This window comes from Saimiri boliviensis, chromosome 1 (genome assembly GCF_048565385.1).
Source record: "Saimiri boliviensis isolate mSaiBol1 chromosome 1, mSaiBol1.pri, whole genome shotgun sequence".
Lineage (NCBI taxonomy): Eukaryota > Metazoa > Chordata > Mammalia > Primates > Cebidae > Saimiri > Saimiri boliviensis.
In genome coordinates, this window is record NC_133449.1 from 175,732,711 (window position 1) to 175,752,433 (window position 19,723).

General features: G+C 44.7%; 1 protein-coding gene across 5 annotated transcripts in view; it reads right to left on the bottom strand.

Annotated features, from left to right (window-relative positions):
- SEC24A (SEC24 homolog A, COPII coat complex component) overlaps nucleotides 1–10,791 on the bottom strand; it is a 77,800-nt gene extending 67,009 nt beyond the window's left edge. For 2 of the 5 annotated variants that reach the window (XM_039470467.2, XM_039470453.2), the window contains exon 1: nucleotides 9,858–10,433. In XM_039470467.2, coding sequence (XP_039326401.2) covers nucleotides 9,858–9,954 — 97 coding nt within the window. In that variant the 5' untranslated portion in view covers nucleotides 9,955–10,433. Of the gene's footprint in view, nucleotides 1–9,857 lie in introns of all 5 variants that reach the window. The other 3 variants (XM_074381470.1, XM_039470459.2, XM_039470471.2) reach the window with 3 other exon arrangements.
- Between the last annotated feature and the right edge of the window lie 8,932 nt (nucleotides 10,792–19,723).

The window sequence follows — 19,723 nt, forward strand, 5'->3', positions numbered from 1 at the left end:
TTGCTGGGATTACAGGCACATGCCACCATGCCCAGTTAATTTTTTTTGTATTTTTAGTAGAGACGGGGTTTCACCATGTTGACCAGGATAGTCTCGATCTCTTGATCTCGTGATCCACCCACCTCGGCCTCCCAAAGTGCTGGGATTACAGGCTTGAGCCACCGCGCCCGGCCCTGTTCTTGAATTTCTGATCTCAAGTGATCTGGCCACCTCAACCTCCCAAGTGTTGGGATTAAAGGCTTGAGCCACTGCACCCAGCCTTTTGTTGATATTTTTAATGTTTGGTTTTACAATAGTACAACAGCTATAAACCTATGAAATGTACATCTAGTTTTGTGTTTGCAGGCACACATTTAGTAAAAATAATTTTTGCCAGGCATGGTGGCTTAATCCTGTAATCTGAGCACTTTGGGAAGCCAAGGTGGAAGCACTGCTTGACCTCAAGACTTTAAGAAAAACTTGGGTAGCCGGGCGCGGTGGCTCAAGCCTGTAATCCCAGCACTTTGGGAGGCCGAGGCGGGTGGATCACGAGGTCGAGAGATCGAGACCAACCTGGTCAACATGGTGAAACCCCGTATCTACTAAAAATACAAAAAATTAGCTGGGCATGGTGGTGTGTGCCTGTAATCCCAGCTACTCAGGAGGCTGAGGCAGGAGAATTGCCTGAACCCAGGAGGCGGAGGTTGCGGTGAGCCGAGATCGCGCCATTGCACTCCAGCCTGGGTAACAAGAGCGAAACTCCGTCAAAAAAAAAAAAAAAAAAAAAGAAAAATTTGGGTAATATAGTGAGACCCCATCTCTACAAAACATAAAAAATTAGCCAGTTATGGTGGCACATGGCTATAGTCCCAGCTACTCAGGAGGTTGAGGCAGGAGGACCACGAGCCCAAGAGATCAAGCCTATAGTGATCTGTGATCATGCCCTTGCACTCTAGCCTGGGCAATAGAGTGAGAACCTGTGTCAAAAATAAATAAATAAATAAATAAATGAATTATCACTGGGATCACAGAGAAATATTTAGTATCTACACATTACTCAAATTTTAAAAAACTGATTTGAGGAAACAGCACTCATGGGATTTTATGTGGAACTGAATATGGGTGATAAAGAGAAGAAAGAACCTAGAATGACTCCTCGGTTTCTGACCTGAACAACCTGGTGGATGGCAGTATTTATGCATTGGAACAGAAGGAGAAGAAAATTAAGAAATGTAGGCTGGGCATGGTGGCTCATGCTAATAATCCCAGCACTTCAGAAGGTCGAGGTGGAAGGATCACTGGAGGCCAGGAGTTTGAGACCAGCCTGGGCAACATAGCAAGTCCCTACTCTACAAAAGATATGTTTTGGTTTTGTGTGTTGTTGTTATTTTTAGAAAAGAGGTCTCACTGTCACCCAGGCTGAAGTGTCACAGCTCACTGCAGCTTCAATCTCCCAGGTTCAAGTGATCCTCCCACCTCCCCTCTTGAATAGCTGGGACTACAGGCATGTACCATTATGCTCAGCTAATTTTTTAATTTTTTGTAGAAATGGGGTCTCCCGGCCGGGCGCGGTGGCTCAAGCCTATAATCCCAGCACTTTGGGAGGCCGAGGCGGGTGGATCACGAGGTCAAGAGATCGAGACCATCCTGGTCAACATGGTGAAACCCCGTCTCTACTAAAGATACAAAAAATTAGCTGGGCATGGTGGCACGTGCCTGTAATCCCAGCTACTCAGGAGGCTGAGGCAGGAGAATTGCCTGAACCCAGGAGGCGGAGGTTGCGGTGAGCCGAGATGGCGCCATTGCACTCCAGCCTGGGTAACAAGAGCGAAACTCCGTCTCAAAAAAAAAAAAAAAAAAAAGAAATGGGGTCTCCCTAAGTTGTCCAGGATGGTCTCAAACTCCTGGGCTAAGGAGATCTTCCTGACTTGGCCTTACAAAGTACTAAGATTACAAGCATGAGCCACTCCACTCAGCTCAAACAACTTTTAAAAATTAGCGTGGTAATAACTGTGGTCCTAAATACTCGGGAGGCTGAGGTGGGAAGATCACCTGAGTCCAGGAGTTCAAGGCTGCAATTGAGCTATCATTGCATTCCAGCAAGGGCAACTGAGTGAGATGCTATCTCTTGGGGAAAAAAAAAAAAAAAAAAGGTGGAGAATGGCAGAAGGAAAAGAGACTAAAAGAGTTATTTTAAACACGCTGATTTTCAGGTGCTACCAAGAAATCTAATTGGAAATGTCCAGTATAAAGATATTTATCTGCAGCCAAAGTGATAGGTTACAGCTTAAGATATAATTTTGGGAGTCACTGATATATGTGTAAGATTTAAAACCATGGGGGCCAGGTACAGTGGCTCATGCCTGTAATCCCAGCACTTTGGGAGGCCGAAGCCAGTGAATCACCTGAGGTCAGGAGTTGGAGACCAGCCTGACCATCATGGAGAACACTAAAAATACAAAATTAGCCAGGCATGGTGGCACATGCCTGTAATCCCAGCTACTCTGAAAGCTAAGGCAGAAGAAACGCTTGAACCTGGAGGCAGAGGTTGCAGTGAGCCGAGACGGTGCCACTGCACTCCAGCCTGGGCAACAAGAACAAAATTCTGTCTCAAAAAAAAAAAAAAGAAAAAAAAGTTTTAAAACCATGGGAATTAAAGACACCCAGGGAGCATATAAGAGTAAGAAAAAGAGGCCAGGCGCAGTGGCTCACTCCTGTAATCCCAGCACTTTGGGAGGCTGAGGTGGGTGGATAATGAGGTTGAGTTCAAGACCAACCTGGCCAATGTAGTGAAATCCCCTCTCTACCAAAAATACCAAAAATTAGCCGGGCATGGTGGCAGGCGTCTGAAATCCCAGCTACTTGGGAGGCTGAGGCAGGAGAATTGCTTGAACCTGGGAGGCAGAGGTTGCAGTGAGCCAAGATCGCACCATTGCCCAGGTGACACTGCGAGACTCCGTCACCAAAAAAAAAAAAAGAGTAATAGGTCACCTTGAAGAACACCAATAGGAGAGTAAAAACCAATCAGAAAAGGAAGAAATATTGAGAATACTGCTGTTGAGAAATAGCAACCAAAAAAAAGGAAAAATAAAACTGTAACTACCCTTCTGGTGACATCCTAGAAACAAAAGAAAGCAACTGTTGCAAAAATTAAGTAACAGCCAAAAGTATCTAATGCATCTCAGAGAATGAGGAGTGAAAAATATTTTTCTATTTAATAACCAGGAAGCCACTTGTGGCCTTTTTCTTTTTTTTCTTTTTTTTTTTTTTTGAGACGAATTCTTGCCCTGCTGCCCAGATTGGAGTGCAATGGCACGATCTCGGCTCATTGCAACCTCTGCCTCCCAGGTTCCAGTGATTCTCCTGCCCCAGCCTCCTGAGTAGCTGGGATTACAGGTGCTCACCACCACACCTGTCAAATTTTTTTTCGTCTTTATTAGAGATGAGGTTTCACTATGGGTCTCCTGATCTCTCAAAGTGCTGGAATTACAGGTGTGAGCCACTGTGCCTGGCCTTATGGCCTTATTAAGGACAATTTTGGTATGTGTGGGTAAAGAGGCTAAATGAGAAAGTTAGAGGCAAGACTGAATGCAGATGAGTGCTTCCCACCGAACCAGGAGCTTCAGAATCAGAGGAACCTGCTATAATATAATAATGGTCTAAACTGAGATCCCAGGTCCCACCTTTATAAAATCTTATTTCAGGCCGGGCGCGGTGGCTCAAGTCGGGTGGAACACAAGGTCAAGAGATCGAGACCATCCTGGTCAACATGGTGAAACCCCATCTCTACTAAAAAATACAAAAAATTAGCTGGGCATGGTGGCACGTGCCTATAATCCCAGCTACTCAGGAGGCTGAGGCAGGAGAATTGCCTGAACCCAGGAGGCGGAGGTTGTAGTGAGCTGAGATTGCGCCATTGCACTCCAGCCTGGGTAACAAGAGCAAAACTCTGTCTCAAAAAAAAAAAAAGGCCGGACATGGTGGCTCATGCCTGTAATCCAAGCACTTTGGAGGCCAAGGCGGGTGAATCACCTGAGGTCGGGAGTTCAAGACCAGCCTGACCAACATGGTGAAACCCCATCTTAAAAAAAAAAAAGAAAGCCTAGCCCAGGCATGGTGGTTTATGCCTATAATCCCAGCACTTCGAGAGGCTGAAGTGGGCACATCAAAAGGTCAGGTGGCCAACAGGGTGAAACCCCATCTCTATTAAAGATACAAAAAATTAGGCCGGGCGCGGTGGCTCAAGCCAGTAATCCCAGCACTTTGGGAGGCCGAGGCGAGTGGATCACGAGGTCGAGAGATCGAGACCATCCTGGTCAACATGGTGAAATCCCGTCTCTACTAAAAATACAAAACACTAGCTGGGCGTGGTGGCGCGTGCCTGTAATCCCAGCTACTTAGGAGGCTGAGGCAGGAGAATTGCCTGAGCCCAGGAGGCGGAGGTTGCTGTGAGCCCAGATCCCGCCATTGCACTCCAGCCTGGGTAACAAGAGCGAAACTCCATCTCAAAAAAAAAAAAATTAGACGGGCGTGGTGGCCCATGCCTGTAATCCCATGTACTCAGGAAGCTGAGGCAGGACAATAGCTTGAACCCAGGAGGCAAAGGTTGAAATAAGCCAAGATCCCGCCACTGCACTCTAGCCTGGGCAGTAAAAACGAAACTCTGTCTCAAAAAAAAAAAAAAGCCTGCTCAACAGTCACAAAAAAAGAACCGAATAAACTACCCCTTTCATATAAATTCCATAGGAGGGAAAAAAGATACCTTCCAGAACTTTAGGTTTCCCCTAAAATTCCAAGTAAACACTCAAAATCTTTTTATTCTTAAGCTATCCATTCATTAATACATTACATAAATATTTAAGCTACTATACGCCAGGCACAGTTCATACTTTCCGCCTATCATACATGAATCCAATTGAATGACCAATTTTAATTCAAGGCTCTCCATAATATGGTTCCATTAATTATGATGTCCTATATGACAGTATAAATAAAAGTCACAGAAAAATAGCTAACTATTGGCCAAATGCAGTGTCTCACGTCTGTAACCCCAGCACTTTGGGAGGCCAAGGTGGGCAGATTGCTTTAGGTCAATAATTTGAGTCCAGCCTGGCCAACATGGTGAAATTCCACCTCTATCAAAAATACAAAAATCAGGCTGGGCGTAGTGGCTCACACCTGGAATCCAAGCACTTTGGAGGCCAAGGCGGGCGGATCACCTGAGGTCAGGAGTTCAAGACCAGCCTGATCAACATGGTGAAACCTTGTCTTAAAAAAAAAAAAAAAAAAAAAAAATTAGCCAGGCATGGTGGTGGGTGCTATAATCCCAGCTACTCAGGAGTCTGAGTCAGAAGAATAGCTTGAAGGGGTCTCACTCTGTGGCCCAGGAGGCAGATGCTGTAGTGAGCCAAGATCGCACCACTACACTCCAGCCTGGGTGACGGAGCAAGCCTCCATCACAAATAAATAAATAAAATATAATTAAATTAATAAAACTGCAGTTTCTGGTTGGGTGCAGTGGCTGTAACCTCTGAATTCTGGGAGGCCAAGGCAGGTAGATCTCTTGAGCTCAGGAATTCGAGAACAGCCTGACCAACATGGTAAAACCCTGTCTCAACAAAAAATACAAAAATTAGCTGGGTATGGTGGCACATGCCTGTAATCCCAGCTACACTGGGGGCTGAGGCAGGAGGATCGGTTGAACCTTTGTGGTTATGGCTGCAGTGAGCCGAGACTGCACCACTGCACTCTAGTCTGAGACTGTGTCTGAAAAAGCAAAACAAAACAAAACTGCAGTTTCTAACTGCCTTTGCAAGTTGATTCAGTCAATAAAGGCACTAATTAACGGTGGGAGTCATTGTTTGCCTTTGGCCTTATTACATGATAATCAGATCAACATCCATTACTTTAAGTGGTCTTGCAGTCCAACTTGCTATCAATTTTTGCAAAGGAAATGTGTATACACAAAGACTTAGAAAAATGTGTCCGCTGGGTACGGTTGCTCACACCTGTAATCCCAGCACTTAGGGCAGCTGAAGCAGGTGGATCATGAGGTCAAGAAATCAAGACCATCCTGACCAACATGGTGGAACTCCATCTCTACTAAAAATACAAAAATTAGCTGAGCATGGTAGCGCCTGCCTGTAGTCCCAGCTACTCAGGAGGCTGAGGCCAGAGAATCACTTGAACCTAGGAGGCAAAGGTTGCAGTGAGCCAAGATCACACCACTGTACTCCAGCCTGGGCGACACAGCAAGACTCCATCTCAAAAACAAAAAACAAAAGCAAACTGAAGATCTAATTATACTGTAACATGTAATTTAAGCAAACTTCATTAAATACTTGAGAGTTTTTGGCCAGGTGTGGTAACTCATGCCTGTAATCCCAGAACTTTGGGAGGCTGAGGCAAGTGGATCACCTGAGGTCAGGAGTTCGAGACCAGCCTGACCAGCCTGACCAATATGAGGAAACGCTGTCTCTACTAAAAATACAAAAATTAGGCCGGGCACAGTGGCTCATGCCTGTAATCCCAACACTTTGGGAGGTCGAGGTGGGCGGATCACGAGGTCAAGAGATCGAGACCATCCTGGCCAACATGGTGAAACCCCGTCTCTAGGCCGGGCGTGGTGGCTCATGCCTATAATCCAAGCACTTTGGAGTCCAAGGTGGGTGGATCACCTGAGGTCAGGAGTTCAAGACCAGCCTGACCAACATGGTGAAACCCCATCTTTATAAAAAAAAAAAAAAAGAAAGAAAGAAAGAAAGAAAGAAACCCCATCTCTACTAAAATACAAAAATTAGCTGGGTGTGGTGACACACGCCTGTAGTCCCAGCTACTCAGGAGGCTGAGGCAGGAGAGTTGCTTAAACCCAGGAGGGGGAGGTTGCAGTGACCCGAGGTCTGCCACTGCAATGGAGTGAGACTGTCTCAAAAAAAAAAAAAAAAATTAGCCGGGCGTGGTGGCATGTGCCTGTAATACCAGCTACTCAAGAGGCTGGTAGAATAAGACAGGAGAATTGCTAGAATCAGGGAGGCAGAGGTTGCAGTGGGCTGAGATCGTGCCATTACACTCCAAGCCTAGGCAACAAGAGCGAAACTCCATCTCAGGAAAAAAAAAAAGTTTTCAACAGAAAAGGTAAGCAGCAACTACTGCTTTGGAATAGTTAACCAAAACTATACCCCAGCATTGAAACATTTTCTCACCTCCTGAAAAATATCCTCTCCTTCAACTTGGTACCACACCCCTACTCTTTGTATTAGTGGGATGAACAATAAAACAACCCAGGTCAGGCTCAGTAGCTCATGCCTCTAATCCTAGCATTGTGGAAGGCTGAGTAAGGAGGATCACTTGAGGCCAGGAGTTTCAGACCAGCCTAGGAAACATAGAGAGACCTGTCTCAACAACAACAACAACAAAAGGGTGTGGTTGCTCATGCCTATAATCTCAGGCCTGTAATTCCAGCACTTTGGAAGGCTAAGGAGGGAAGGGCACTTTAGGCGGGAAGTTAAAGACCATCCTGGGCAACACAGGGAGACCTTATCTCTAGAAAAACTTTTTTTTTTTTTTTTTTGAGGCTGAGTTTTGCTCTTGTTACCCAGGCTGGAGTGCAATGGCGCGATCTTGGCTCACTGCAACCTCTGCATCCTGGGTTCAAGTAATTCTCCTGCCTCAGCCTCCCGAGTAGCTGGGACTACAGGTGTGCGCCACCACGCCCAGCTAATTTTTGTATTTTTTTTTAGTAGAGATGGGGTTTCACCATGTTGACCAGGATGGTCTTGATTCTTGACCTCGTGATCCACTCCCCTCGGCCTCCCAAAGTGCTTGGATTACAGGCATGAGCCACCACGCCCGGCCTAGAAAAACATTATTAAAAAAAAAAAAATGCTGGGCGCGGTGGCTCACGCCTGTAATCCCAGCACTTTGGGAGGCCGAGGCGGGTGGATCACGAGGTCAAGAGATCTAGACCATCCTGCCAACATGGTGAAACCCTGTCTCTACTAAAAATACAAAAATTAGCTGGGCGTGGTGGCGCGTGCCTGTAGTCCCAGCTACTTGGGAGGCTGAGGCAGGAGAATTGCTTGAGCCTGGGAGGCGGAATTGCAGTGAGCCAAGATCATGCCACTGAACTCCAGCCTGGTGCCTGGTGACAAAGTAAGACTCTGTCTCAAAAAAAAAAAAAAAAAAAAAAAAAATTAGCCAGGTATTGGAAGGCTGGAAATGCAGTAAGCTGTGATCACACCACTGCACCCCAGCCTGGGTGACAGAATGAGACCTTGTCTCCTAAGATAAATGACAAACAAAAAGAGGCTTTAATTGCAGTCCTATGGTTTCATTCCCTACCTCTCAGTTGGTCACATTCTTCAGCTGCTATGACCCTGAATTGCAGTCACCAGTTACATATGTGAATTCCTCAACTGGCTATGGGCAACCTATGTACAGGTAATGCTTTCTTATTCTCTTTTATATCCTCAAGACAGAACTTAGAATATGTGCAACAAATGTCTGTTGGGCTGTATCAAATCAACATAGTGATAATATCTCTAATACAGCACACCACAGTGGTCAAACCTCTTCATTTCAATATTATGACATTATGTCAAACATTTCAATATTATGACACACCCATCTATAAACGTGGAAGCACATTTAAGGATTTGTCATTTAAAGTTGATGTAAAACTGCAATTTATAGATTATAAGAAAAATCCATAGCCATATAACATTTTAAGTTGTTCTCATCCTCAATGTAAATGTTACTAAATATCCTAGAATAAAATGTAGTTTACATAATCTGTTACCATAATTTTGAAAAAGAATGATTAATTCAACTTAACACGCTTTCAGTGGCTTTCCTCCATTTATTCTTTCTTCTGCCCACATAGTTGCCTACTCAGACATTTTTAAAAGTATTTTAGAGCCATCTCTGTAAAGAAAACAGCAGTCTTCTCTAAAAACAATGTAATTTAGCAATTTTAGTCACTATCTGTTTTCTCCAACTTCACAGAAATCTTAGACTCCAATGGGCAACTAAGCTCTTTAGCATCCATTCTACTAGTCTTATTTCTGTAAACCAGAGATTTGTAGGTAAATTTGTAAGTAGGCAGTCTGTTGGCAGAAAGACTCTATTATAACAATTGAAATAATCTTAGCAAATCATAAAGTAGGACGATTTAAGGAATCCTAGAAGAGGTATAAAATTATAAGACATTCTCAGGCCAAATGACAAACTATAATGTACATGTAGACTCCTGTCAGAGATTCAAAGAGTTGTGTCCAACAACTTCCAAGTGCTGTACAGACTTCTAGAAATCAAACAGGAGCTCGTCCCTTCTATTTGGTTTTTCAGCAACTGAAACACTGAACAGGTGTTGTAGGTACAATTCTGGGAAGGTTCTGGGAGGGATGAGTAGGCCCTAAAAGGGGTATCCCAAAAGCATGCATTCATCATCAGAAAATCAGACTGGGTACGACTGCCAACCCACTTCAGGGTCTGCAGAACCCAGATGAATGAGACCATAAATCCCGCTTTCTAGGAGACTGGGGTGAGGTGGCACGAGAGGCGAAGGCACACAAACACTATGATCCTTACATTCGAGTTTTGAGGCAGTTTCACACCCATGTTTCACCCAGGACGCTGCATACAGCCGGTACTTAATTACTGTTTTGGTGACCGACTGAATAAATAAATGTGAAAGCCTAAGACGATCCAGGGGCTGCAGGTGCACAATCGCCGTGGTCCCCTGGCCCAGCCGCCCACCACCATCTGGGCCAGAACCCAGTAGGGAGGTCACCCTCTCCATGTCGCCTCAAGCAGCAGCGGCACGCAAAGGTCAGTTTCAGCCCCAGCCAGGCTGAGCCCTCCCCTCGGACAGCACTTACCGTTAGCGTAGGAAGACCCCGAGGTCGAGGCGGCTCCGTTCTGGGCCTGGAGGCTGGCTGGGGCGCCGCCGGAGGCCGGTATTCCCGGCTGGGACATGACGACGGCGGTTATCTGGGTTGGAAGGGGCTGGTCCGGGTCGACAACAGGGCCAAGAACAGAGCTGAAAGACGACTGCTGAAAGCGGAGGGAGGAGGCTAACGACTTGAGACTGAAGACTGGGAAAAGAGAGGGCGGCGCATCAAGCCCGAGGCATGGCGCCGCACTCTCCCCAGGCCACCGGCGGCCACGGCCTAGCCTGGGAACTGAGGCTAGAAAGTCCGGCCGGCGGGGCCGCGAATGCCGGGCTACAAGGAGGCAGCCAAAGCTAGAAGGAAGGAGGCCTCGGCCGGAAGTGTCTGTCAGCCCCCGGCCGCGCAGCCGCAATCAGGACACGTGGCACTTCCGGCTCCGGCCTCGCTGCCGCAGCGGCTGCCGGCGAGCTCTTTTCTCCCAGCGGGATTGCCCCGAGGGCACCTGACAGCTCCTGGTGCCCTGACCCCGACGACCGTGCCCAGCCTCGCCGCCACGTCACTGACTCTCACGGCCGGCCGGAAGTGCCGTGTGTCACCGCTGTGGAAATTCCCGCCGTTGTGAACGTGATCTCGCTCGCAGAACCGGGATCGTGGGGCAATCTGGGATTCAGTAGCCGCTTTCGTGGGGTGGCACTGACAGTTCCGCTCCCTGGGTTTTGTGACGATTACTTGAGACCTCAGAAGTCATCGTCCTCCGTTGAGACCGTACCACCACTAGTAGCTGGGATGGTTATTGTTCATCGCAGTATTTCATTCACATTTCGTCATCATCTTCAGTGTAAATGTTACTAAATATCCTAGAATAAAATGCAGCTTTATTTATTTTGTTAAGAAACCTCTTCATAGGCTTTCACATTTATTTATTAAGTCGGTCACCCAAACAGGTGTAAATTGTAAGGGGTTTTAAAAAAAACCCCTTTAAGGGGTTTTAAAAAGCGGTGGTTAAATATGTGTACGTATTAATAGTGTGATCAAGCCAAAGAGGAAGCCTTTGCCTTTTGACTAGAGGACTCAGGAATATACATTTTGAAACTCGCTGATTCATAGCATAGTCACGCTCAAGTTCATTAACAGCAAGCACATTTAAATGGCAGTTTTGTTTCCACTTCTAAGAGTTTACAGTAAGGTAAATAATTCAAACTTCCTTTCAGGGCAAGTAGACTTTTTTTTTTTTTTTTGGCAAGTTGACTTGACTTTTGAAGCCAAATGGAGGTTGAAACTGGGGTAATTAGACAACATAGTTAATTAATGACTCAGTAATCATCTTCATTTGGTTTAGGGATTTTCCTGCTCTGTGCTGATGATAAAGCCCTTCTTTACAGACTTGTACTATTAATTAAAATGTCATGCCACGTAGTTCTGAAACCTCAATGTGAAGTACATCTTACGTAATTCATTTACTATCAAATACCTGCTATGAAGTGTTATATTACATACATAACAAAAAAAACAAGATCTAAGTCACTGTGTCAGGCTGGGCAAGGTGGCTCACTTCTTGTTATTCAAACACTTTGGGAGGCTGAGACAGAAGAATTACTTGAGGCCAGGAGTTTGAGACCAGCCTCGACAACAAGGAGAGTCCCCTTATCTCTATTTAAAAAAAAAAAATTTTTTTTTTTTTTTTGAAATGGAGTCTTGCTGTGTCGCAAAGGCTGGAGTGCAGTGGCATGATCTCAGCTCACTGCAACCTCTGCCTCTCAGGTTCAAGCAATTCTGCTTCAGCCTCCCAAGTAGCTGGGCTTATAGGTGCCTGCTACCATGCCTGGCTAAATTTTGTATTTTTAGTAGAGACGGGGTTTCACCATGTTAGCCAGGCTGGTCTGGAACACCTGACCTCAGGTGATCCACCCACCTTGGCCTCCCAAAATGCTGAGATTATAGGCGTGAGCTGCCACACCCAGCCAATTTTTAAAAATTAAATAACAATTTTTTTTTTTGAGACGGAGTTTCGCTCTTGTTACCCAGGCTGGAGTGCAATGGTGCGATCTTGGCTCACTGCAACCTCCGTCTCCTGGGTTCAAGCAATTCTCCTGCCTCAGCCTCCTGAGTAGCTGGGAATACAGGAACGCGCCACCATGCCAGCTAATTTTTGTATTTTTAGTAGAGACGGGGTTTCACCGTGTTGACCAGGATGGTCTTGATCTCTTGACCTCGTGATCCACCCGTCTCGGCCTCCCAAAGTGCTGGGATTACAGGCGTGAGCCACCGCGCCCGGCTAAATAACAAATTTTAAACACCTGGCCAGCGTGGTGGCACATCCCTGTAGTCCCAGCTACTCAGGAGGCTGAGGTGGGAGGATCACCTGGGCCCAGGAGTTCCAAGCTGCAGTAAGCTATGATCTCACCACTGCATGCCAGCCTGCGTGACAGAGCAAGATCCTGTCTCTAAGAAAAGAAGAGTAAACTACTGTGTCAGGCCTAAAAACAAGCAGTAAAAATTCAAATAACTACTAAATTTTATACTAACCCTGTTTTTATCATTTCCCTCAGAACTTGACTAAAAATGTATTTGCTCTAAGTAGCATTCAACAATTCAATTACTTTGTAAAAGATCCAAGTACAGTATCTTTTTTTTTTTTTGGCAGAGTCTTACTCTGTTGCCCAGGCTGGAGGGCAGTGGTGCATTCATGCAGCTCACTGCTGTCTCAACCTCCTTGGCTCAAGCAATCCTCCAGCCTCAGCCTCCTGAGTAGCTGTGACTATGGGTGTGTGCCATTATGCCTGGTTAGGTTTTTTTTGGGGGGGTGGGTTGGGGGTGGTAAAGAAAAGGTCTCACCAGAGATCCTCCTGCCTCATTCTTCCAAAATGAGAATACAGGTTTGAGCTACCATGCCCAGTTAAAATCTTTAAGATGAAGATGATGCTTTTGGTTAAATTGTTTTTAGTTTAGGGCCACTATAACAAAATCCGAAATTATAGATCCAAGAACACTTTAAAATTGCACAGACACAAGCCTCTCAATGTTTTGAAGAGGAATTAGAGCTCAGAGAGAAACAACCTTTCTGAGGTCAGACAAAATCAGGGTCACTCTTCAAAGAGGCAAATACCTGATCTCAAACCTGCATTAACTCTTTTTTTTTTTTTTGAGACGGAGTTTTCGCTCTTGTTACCCAGGCTGGAGTGCAATGGCCCGATCTCGGCTCACTGCAACCTCCGCCTCCTGGGTTCAGGCAATTCTCCTGCCTCAGCCTCCTGAGTAGCTGGGATTACAGGCATGCGCCACCATGCCCAGCTAATTTCTTGTATTTTTAGTAGAGACGGGGTTTCACTATGTTGACCGGCATGGTCTCGATCTGTTGACCTCGTGATCCACCTGCCTTGGCCTCCCAAAGTGCTGGGATTACAGGCTTGAGCCACCGCGCCCGGCTGCATTAACTCTCTTTTTATGCAACTCATTTGGAATGATCTCGATTTGTTTTGACCTTGGCACAGTGGTTTGATTTGGTTAAATCAAGCTTTCTTTGAACTTTGTGCTATTTAAGCAATATCTGTGTGTTCAGATTTTTTTTCTTTTTGAGACAGAGTCTCGCTCTGTTGCCAGGCTGGAGTGCAGTGGCCCAATCTTGGCTCACTGCAACCTCTACCTCCCAGGTTCAAGCAATTCTCCTGCCTTAGCTAGGACTACTGGAACCCGCCACCATGCCCAGCTAATTTTGTATTTTTAGTAGAGACGGAGTTTTACCATGTTAACCAGGCTGGTCTTAAACTCCCGACTTCAGGTGATCCACCCACCTCGGCCTCACAAAGTGCTGGGATTACAGGCATGAGCCACTGTGCCCGACCACAGAGATTTTAAATGTAGTCTAGTTGGTTAAATCAGGTTAAATCAACATAAATAATTTAGTAAAAGTAAATAATGCTTTTTCTAAAATTTGTTCCACCTCTAAGTTGCTGTTACTATTTGTGTCCTCAAAACAATGATTATTTCTTTATTTTTTATTTTTTCAGCCCCACCCCCTCCAACAATGATTATTTCAAATGTTTTTTACGATTTCAGTGTAATCAGCACTACAGTATTGAGAGCTAGGCATGGTAACTCATACCTATAATCCCAGGACTTTGGGAGGCTGAGGAAAGTGGATCCCCGAAGCCCAGGAGTTGGAGAACAGTCTGAGCAATATGGCAAAACCCCATCTCTACAAAAACATATAAAAAATTAGCTGGGTATGGTGATGCACACCTGTAGTCCCAGCTACTCAGGAGACAGGTGGGAGGATCGCTTGCACCTGGGAGGTAAGCCGTGATTGTGCCACTGCACTCCAGCCAAGGCAAGACCCTGTATATAGATAGATAGATAGATAGATAGATAGATAGATAGATAGATGAGAAAAACAGCATTTGTCATCTGCCTAACCTTTGGGATAGTAGGAAGATAAGTTTATGTAATTGAAATGGGACAACATATTTTAAAAGTTAAGTAGTTTTCATATTAAGTATTTTCCGCACAGTATCAAATCCTTTGATGACATCTTAAAGTGTGCCCACATATATATGAAAAGATTATTTATTTATTTTTATTTTTTTAAAGATGGGGTTTTCATCCAGTACATAGGCATAGGCAAGGACTTCATGACCAAAACACCAAAAGCATTGGCAACAAAAGCCAAAATAGACAAATGGGACCTAATCAAACTCCGCAGCTTCTGCACAGCAAAAGAAACAGTCATTAGAGTGAATCGGCAACCAACAGAATGGGAAAAAAGTTTTGCAGTCTACCCATCTGACAAAGGGCTGATATCCAGAATTTACAAAGAACGAAAACAGATTTACAAGAAAAAAACAAACAAGCCCATTCAAAAGTGGGTGAAGGATATGAACAGACACTTTACAAATAAAGACATACATAAGGCCAACAAACATATGAAAAAATGTTTATCATCACTGGTCATTAGAGAAATGCAAATCAAAACTACATTGAGATACCATCTCACACCAGTTCAAATGGTGATCATTAAAAAATCTAGAGACAACAGATGCTGGAGAGGATGTGGAGAAATAGGAACACTTTTACACTGTTGGTGGGAGTGTAAATTAGTTCAACCATTGTGGAAGACAGTGTGGCGATTCCTTAAGGACCTAGAAATAGAAATTCCATTTGACCCAGCAATCCCCTTACTGGGTATATAGCCAAAGGATTATAAATTATTCTACTATAAGGACACATGCACAGGAATGTTCATTGAAGTACTGTTTACAATAGCAAAGACCTGGAACCAACCCAAATGCCCATTGATGATAGACTGGACAGAGAAAATGTGGCACATATACACCATGGAATATTATGCAGCCATCAAAAATGATGAGTTCGTGTCCTTTGTAGGGACATGGATGAACCTGGAAACCATCATTCTCAGCAAACTGACACAGGAGCAGAAAATCAAACACCAAATGTTCTCACTCATAGGCAGGTGTTGAACAATGAGAACACATGGACACAGGGAGGGGAGCACTACACACTGGGGTCTGTTGGGGGGAAATAGGGGAGGGACAGTGGGGGGTGGGGAGTTGGGGAGAGATAGCATGGGGAGAAATGCCAGTTATAGGTGAAGGGGAGGAAGGCAGCAAATCACACTGCCATGTGTGTACCTATGCAACAATCTTGCATGTTCTTCAGATGTACCCCAGAACCTAAAATGCAATAAAAAAATAAAAAATATTTTAAAAAAGACGGGGTTTCACCACGTTGGTCAAGCTGGTCTTGAACTCCCGACCTCAGGTGATCTGCCTGACTTGGCCTCCAAAGTGCTTGGATTACAGGTGTGAGCCACCACACCCGGCCTGAAAAAATTATTGGCAATAGCAATTACTGTATAACAATTGCTCTTGGCCAGGTACAGTGGCTCACACCTATATTCCTAGCACTTTGGGAGACCAAGGTGGGTGAATCACTTGAGGTCAGACATTGGAGAGCAGGCTGGCCAACATGATGAAACTCTGTCTCGACTAAAAATACAAAAATTAGCCAGGTGTAGTGGTGGGTGCCTGCAATCCCAGCTACTCCAGAGGGTGAGTCAGGAGAATCACTTGAACCTGGGAGACAGATGTCACAGTGAGCCGAGATCTTGCCACTGCAATCCAGCCTAGGGCACAAAGCCAGACCCTGTCTCAAAAAAAAATTGCTCTTACCGATTGTTATTGATATTTTTTTGTTCAGTTACATGTATTTACTCTACACTACCACACACTTTTCTTAACTGATGTCAGTAATATATTCTACTTTCTTATCTGTAGCCCGGCCGTGGTGGCTCAGGCCTGTAATCCCAGTGCTTTGGGAGGCCTAGGCAGGCAGATCACTAGGTCAGTTCAAGACCAGCCTGACCAACATGGTGAAATCCCATCTCTACAAAAAATACAAAAAATTAGCTGGGCATGGTGGCAGGCACCTGTAATCCCAGCTACTCAGGAGGCTGCGGCAGGAGAATCACTTGAACCCAGGAGGTGGAGGTTCCAGTGAGCTGAGACCATGCCACTATACTCCAGCCTGGGCAACAGCAAGACTCTATCTCAAAAAAAAAAATTGTAAACCAAAATATTAATGACAAGAAACTGTTTCAGTAAGGATATAAGCACTATACTAAGAATATTCCATTATATTTGATTATTTAGATTCAAAACTAGGAGACAAGCATTTCTAATAAAATTTGCTGATATGCAGAAGTGGACTTAGGCTCACATGAGCTCCTTTGCCTGCCTGCTCATGACTGTTGCATTTTCAGGTGATAAATAGGGTCAATTTGGTTTACTTCTCAGGAAGGGGGAAATAATTTTGGGTCCTTTAAAAATAAAGATTGTTTCACTTCTATTTCAAACAAAGAACAGTTTCAATTACAAACGGTTTAGAAGAACAACTGTTTTGTTTACTGAAACTCTCTTGTGGTTCCATCTTAAGAATAGTTTCTTTGGCCTCATTTGCTTCTGGCCGGACATCTGTTTGTATCTGAAGTCAGCAGCTCTGAAGCTATATTACAAGTACCTTCATCCCACACCAAGCCTGAAAATCCCATTGCTTTTTTTGAAAACTTTTCATTTTTATGTAGCTCTTACCATTCTTGCTGCCCATCATCTTGCACTTGAACTGTTGGAATGAAGAGCCTTCTGGATTGCGTCTCTCTAATCTATTCCACATGTTGAATTGAGTTCCTGAAATACTGATTTCATTTTTACTTTCCTATACTCCCAGATCTGTGATTATTCCCTTTGCTTGCTCTATCAAGTTAAAATTTTTATGCATGACTTTTCTAATCTTAAGCTAAGTAAAATCCAGAGTGCAACCCATACCCTTCAAGGCCCCACATGACCTGGCCTTGCTACCTCTTTGACTTCCACACTGTTTCCCACTCATTCCATTCCAGACACATTTGCTATTTCTCTAGCTATCCAAGCACAAGCCTGCCATTACACTTATTTCCGTTACTTGGGATGCTCTTCCCCAAGACATCCAGGGAGCTCAATCTCTCACTCCTTTAGGCCTTTGTTCAAATGTTACTTTAATTGAAGTGGGCTTCTCTAAATATCCTATGTAACACAGCTCACTCTGTCTCTCTTACTTGGCTTATGTTTTTTCATTACACTTACCATTGTTATATATATATTATATATTGTATATATATATAACTTTTTTTTTTTTTAAGGCAGGATTTCACCATGTTGGCCAGGCTGGTCTTGAACTTCTGACCTCAGGTGATCCGCCTGCCTCAGCCTCCCAAAGTGCTGAGATTACAGGCGTGAGCCACCATGCCTGGCCTTATTTGTGTCTTTTTAAATTATTTTATAGAGATGAGGTTGCACCATGTTGCCCCAGGTTGGTCTCAAACTGCAGGCCTCAAGTGATTCTCCTACCTCAGCCTCCCAAAGTGCTGCAGTTATAGGCACAAGTGATGCTCCTGGCCCTATTTGTGTCTATGTTTATTTTTTTAAATTTATTATTTATTATTTTTTTAATAAAGACGGGGTTTCACCATGTTGGTCAGACTGGTCTTGAACTCCTGACCTCAGGTGATCTGCTCACCTTGGCCTCCAAAGTGCTTGGATTACAGACATGAGCCACCACGACCAGCCATTTATCTTTTTTCAATGGAATATAAGTCCATACATATCTGTCAATTCCAAGTTTACTTTGTCTGTTTCCCTGTTAGACCATCAGTGAATAGAGACCAAGGACTATGTCTTGTTCACCTGGGTATTCTCAGCACTTGGCTTGGGGCCTCACACTTAACAGGTACAATATTCAGTAAACATTTTTGACGGAATAAATTTAAAGAGTCTTATTTTCCAGCCTTCTGACTATTCTATTTTCTTTTTTTTTTTTTTTTTTTTTTTTTTTTGAGACGGAGTTTCGCTCTTGTTGCCCAGGCTGGAGTGCAATGGCGCGATCTCGGCTCACCGCAACCTCCGCCTCCTGGGTTCAGGCAATTCTCCTGCCTCAGCCTCCTGAGTAGCTGGGATTACAGGCACGCGCCACCACGCCCAGCTAATTTTTTGTATTTTTAGTAGAGACGGGGTTTCACCATGTTGACCAGGATGGTCTCGATCTCTCGACCTCGTGATCCACCCGCCTCGGCCTCCCAAAGTGCTGGGATTACAGGCTTGAGCCACCGCGCCCGGCTTCTATTTTCTTCTTTTTTTTTTTCTTTTTAGAAACTTTGACCACATGTAGAGAACCAAGAAAAAAAAAACAGAAACAGGGTCTCACTATGTCACCCAGGCTAGAGTGCAGTGGTGTGATCATAGCTCACTGCAGCCTTAACCTCCCAGGCTCAGCCAGGCATGATGGCTCACACGGGTAATCCCAGCACTTTGGGAGACAGAGGCGGGTATATCATGAGGTCAGGAGTTTGAGAACATCCTGAACAACATGGTGAAACCCTGTCTCTACTAATAATACAAAAATTAGCTAGATGTGGTGGCACATGCCTGTAATCCCAGCTACTCAGGAGGCTGAGGCAGGAGAATCACTTGAGCCCAGGAGGCGGAGGTTGCAGTGAGCCGAGATAGAGCCACTGCACTCCAGCTTGGGCGACAGAGCAAGACTCCATCTCAAAAACAAGCAAACAAGCAAACAAACAAACAAAACAGAAAAACACATCTCCCAGGCTCAAGTGATCCTCCCACCTCAGCCTCCTGAGTAGCTGGTACTACAAGGCTCACACCACCACACCCACTAATTTTTGTATTTTCTGTAGAGACAGGGTTTTGCCATGTTGCCCAGGCTAGTCCCAAACTCCTGGACTCAAACAATCAGCCTGCCTCAGCCTCTCAAAGTGCTGGGATTACAGGCTTGAACCACTGCCCCAGGCCTATTCTATTTTGACCCTCATTAGTTCAGTACTGTAAGTTACTATTATACTTATAGCCTAAACCACATCACTAGCACTTGTTTCTAAACTATGTTGGTCTCAAGTTCTTTTTTTTTTTTTTTTTAACTTGAGTGCTTAGTAATGAGAGGTCTCAAGTTCTTTTAGGTTCTTAACTATTATGTTATATTGTGATAAGGCCTAATACTGTACTTGAAGGAGCGCTAGCGTCTGCTCAGCACCAGCTCACCTGGGCAGGTCTAGAAGTACAGTATCAAATGCCAATTCATTTTTCTTTTCTTTTTTTGAGACTGAGTCTCGCTCTGTCACCCAGGCTGGAGTGCAGTGGCACGATTTTGGCTCACTGCAACCTCAGTCTCCCAGGTTCAAGTGGTTCTCTTGCCTCAGCCTCCCGAGTAGCTGGGATTACAGGCACCTGCCAATATGCCCAGCTAATTTTTTGCGTTTTTAGTAGAGATAGTGTTTCACCATATTGGCCAGG